We start from the raw sequence: 4,368 nt of genomic DNA on the forward strand, positions 1-4,368 counted from the left end.
TCGCTGAGCGGCTCCTGTCTGCCTCATATTCATTTATAGAGGGAGAAAATATTTACACTGACTGCACTGCACCTTCACACACACGCACACACAAACACATGAAGCTACAGGACAGTGGCTCGTCTTATTATCCTGCCTCTCTGGTGTATTTATAGGCTACAACCTTTAATAAATTGCGAATATTAATTTCAGATTTATAAACAATGATATTTTTTTCAGAGATTCGAGTCGAGCTCGGCGTATAGGCTCTCAATTGGTTTTTGCTCAGTAGTAAATTGAATAGGAAACTATAATGGCTTATAATACTAACTAATAATAGGCTAATACTGATAATACTAACCCTATAAAACTGTATAGGGCTAATAATGAAAATAATGTAATATTCAGTGTGGACGTTTGAAATTCAAATATAATTCTTTGGATCAATTAAAAGCTTCATCGCATTTGTCTTGAAATGGTTCACTTCATCATTTTATGTGCTGCGATGCTGCCGTTAAAACTGATTATTATATAATTACACACAATAAAACTCGCTTCATCCTAAAGCCACTGGCAGCAGGTTAAAGAAGAGCAGTGATGATCCAGAGTAATGTGAGCATCATAAACTGATTATTTCAGCTTTGCTTGTGTCCAGCTCTGTGAACTGATGAGAAAAGGCCCAGTCTTCCTCACCCCCCGCCTCCTCCTCGGTGTAAACAACCGATACAAATGTATCTCGTCGATTATGATGCCTTCAGTTGACGAGGAAATAATCGGATTACTCTGCGAGAAGAGTTTCCAAAAGTCTCCAAACAGTGCGCATTATCTTAATTGAGTTAATTCTTAATACACAGATCTGCGGCCGTTTCAGCCAGCTGATCCCAGACCAGCCCTGGCTCCGCGGTGACGTCAGCAGTGTATAAAACCAGCCCTGCTCTCAGCTGGTCCCATCAAAAACCTCCAGTCCGCATCACAGACACGAGCCCTCGGAGCGCAGGGACAGACTTCTCCTCTCCACGCACCATGACGCAGTTTTAGGAAACTTTTTCTTTCTTTTTTTCCACGGAGAGCGGAAATCTTTCAGGAGCATTTTTCTTAATATATCCCCGAGCAGTTTTCACCTTTACGCACTTCTTCTCCCTGTCTCCGGTGTGATGCCCGCCGGGATGTTCAGCATAGACAGCATCCTGTCCGGACGGCCGAGCTGCAAGGAGCCGCTGCTGCTGCACCGAAGCGGCCCAGTGGTGCTGTCCACCGGCCTAACGGACTCTATCTACACCGACTACAACGGACTGTACTCGGCCACGTGTGGGCCGTCTCCTTCCGGGATTCAGTCAGTGAACGGGACCAGGATAGGATATAACGGCTACTACTACGGACAGCTGCAGGTCCAGGGCGCCGGAGCGGGGCCGCCGTGCTGCGGCTCCGTGCCCGGCCTCAGCCCGCAGCAGTGCCCATGCATCCCGGCAGGTAGGACCAGTCAACCCCGGTTCTTCTATGACTTTAACCAGCTTCGTTTTACAGTTTAGGTGCGCGAGACTCTCCAGTCAGGGATCTTGCACTGTATTTATCTTATTGAACTGTAACACCGCTGCTCTGGTGCTTTTCTATGTAGACCAAACATACAAAGAAGAGAAGATATCAGGAGACACTGAATAATTAACATTAACAAAGTTTGAATATTAGAATTTAAAGAAATAAATCTCAGATGTGATGATGAGCGAAGCCACCGTGTCTGATGTTTCTCCGTAGAGTCAGATTTTCTTTGGAGGAAAGAAAGTTTTTGATATTTCAGATTTTTCGTCTAAAACGACACAGGGCATCGTAATTTAACTGTGTCAACTGTTCACACACTCCTAAATTTAGACGTCTAAGGCTTGTGGGTCTTGGTTGTCAGGATAAAATACTTGTTGCTTTGTGATTAAAGCAAACTGACGTGTTTATAAAGAGACAGATTCAGACTGAGGTTTGATGTATGAGCTGGACTCTGTTTGATTTAATTATGTTTAGGCATAGCTATACAATAAAAGCAAGTGTGTACCAGAATGTCCACTTTTCCGGCTGTAAAAGAAGTTTCAGTGGGTCACGTGCAAACATCAATATAAACATAAACGTGTGTGTGTAGGCTTCATGGAGTTGTAAACTCACCGTGTGTTTGTGTCTCTCCGCCTCTGCAGCCTACGACAGCCCGGGCTCGGTGCTGATCTCCCCGGTGCCCCATCAGATGATGTCCTACATGAACATGGGCAGCCTGTCGCGGACCGAGCTGCAGCTCCTCAACCAGCTGCACTGCCGCAGGAAGCGGAGGCACCGCACCATCTTCACCGACGAGCAGCTGGAGGCTCTGGAAGGCCTCTTCCAGGAGACCAAGTACCCCGACGTCGGCACCCGGGAGCAGCTGGCCCGCAAGGTGCACCTCCGGGAGGAGAAGGTCGAGGTCAGTCAGAGGCTTTTTTTCCCTTCTTTTTCTTTTGAAAAGTTCTTCCTCTCATTCTGATTATTTCCGGATTCAAATGAGGCAGAAAATAAATAGATTTCATCTGAAGCTAAATTAGTAATCACTTTTTTTTCAATTCCTCCAAGTTAAATTAGCTTAATACACATTTACAACTTGCCTTAGGGTGGTATTCGTATTACTGTTGTTTATATTTATTATATCATTGTTTATATTTCTCACCAAAGCTTCAATCATCCAGCTATTCGTGCACCTCGATTTAAAAAAAAAAAAATACGGAAGTCGGTTTCATTTTTTTTTTTTTACTACTGAGTTTGCTTACTTCAAATGCAGTCGGACATATTTGCACTGACATACTCCACTTCGTTTTTATTGGATGGATTTATTTACAATCTAAACAACTGATAACAGACGATGAAGATGATGATTCAAATGTAGCGTGGTTCATAAATTAAAAAAGAAAAAAAGTAGCTTGGTCTAATAGGCTCTTTAAATATAGGCTATATAAATATAAGATTAATTATCAGTTTTATCTAATTAATGCGATAATAGCTCCAGAATACAGGGGAATTTTGATAGGAATAATAATAAAGAGCTACATTTATAAATATATATATATATATATATATATATATATGAATACAAAAATGAGGCACAAACGAAAATTAAAGACAACAGGATATTATTCACTACACAGCACAGGAAGTCCACAGAGCTAATGTAAATATTCAATACGTTTTATCCTATATTTATTGAACATCGAATAATGTCAAATAAATTATGACCCGTTTTTCCACGTTCAGTGACAAGAGGAATAACGTCGTGTTAATAAATGTCTTTAAACAGTGGTTAGGCTACTTAATAAATGACTAATTACCCATGTGGTTATTAATTAGATTCATTTTTTTCTTATGTTCAGGGACCAACAGATTAATGACTGTAATACTTGTGTCACACAAGCACAAGTTCAGTCTGTGAAAAAAAAGAAAAAGAAAAAAAAACCATAAACCTCTACACAGGCCTAACTGTGCTTTCTTACCATGTAGGTTTGGTTCAAAAACAGACGCGCGAAGTGGAGGAGGCAGAAACGCTCTTCATCAGAGGAGTCAGAAAACTCTCAGAAATGGAACAAATCCGCCAAAACCTCCGCGGAGAAAACGGAGGAGAGTAAAAGTGAGGTGGACTCGGACAGCTGATACTGAAGCACGCGGGCCCAGTGTGTGCGTGCGAGCATGTGTGTGTGTGCGTGCGTGCGTGCGTGTGTGTGCGTGTACATATAGTGGAAAGTGATGTGGACTCGACGACATGCTGGTGGTGGTGATGAAACGTGTTGCCATGTTGCACAGTTGTACATATCGACATTTTATTATTGAGTCTGTCCGCTATTTATATTTAATTTAAGTTTTTTGAGGACGTTTGAGTGACACGTCTGAATATATCGTAATGTTATGTGACATTTTTATGGATATTAAATGTTGTAATTCTGGTCTCTTTTTTTTTTTTTCTTTTACCGTTGTAACATTTTTTCATCGCGGGCGGCCGCGTCTGTAAAACGTCCATCAGCACGAATACACCGATGTTCTGTCCTTTTATTTTGAAAAAATACCCAAAAGATACGTACAACGACTATAGGCCTACATTAAAATATTAATGAAACATCTTACACACGGTGTCTTATTTCATTTCTACCGGGTTTTGAAATACATTAAAAAAAATCTGCAGTGTGTAGGTGTGTGAGTGTGTGTGTCTCTTTCTCTTTCTGTGTGTGTGTTTGTGTGTGTAGAGGCATGAAGAAAAATACAAAGCCACCCTGTATCTCCTAATCTCTATACTTTCACCATCTTAAAATCCTGCTTTTTCAATTCCTCACCCTTTAAACCACAGCCAATCAGGGGGAAATTATAAAATTTCAAAATAAGAGTCACATATTCAGC

General features: G+C 41.3%; 1 protein-coding gene across 1 annotated transcript; it reads left to right on the forward strand.

The window, feature by feature from the left end:
• Positions 1 to 1,133: 1,133 nt before the first annotated feature.
• Positions 1,134 to 3,630, forward strand: gsc (goosecoid; the record flags this gene model as incomplete). The annotated part of the gene is made up of 3 exons (XM_083997885.1): positions 1,134 to 1,449; positions 2,157 to 2,416; positions 3,481 to 3,630. The coding sequence occupies 3 exons, from the start codon at positions 1,134 to 1,136 to the stop codon at positions 3,628 to 3,630; spliced, it is 726 nt and encodes a 241-aa protein (XP_083854011.1).
• Positions 3,631 to 4,368: the final 738 nt, after the last annotated feature.

The sequence above is a fragment of the Trachurus trachurus genome (assembly GCF_905171665.1).
Source record: "Trachurus trachurus genome assembly, chromosome: 22".
In the NCBI taxonomy this organism is placed as follows: domain Eukaryota; kingdom Metazoa; phylum Chordata; class Actinopteri; order Carangiformes; family Carangidae; genus Trachurus; species Trachurus trachurus.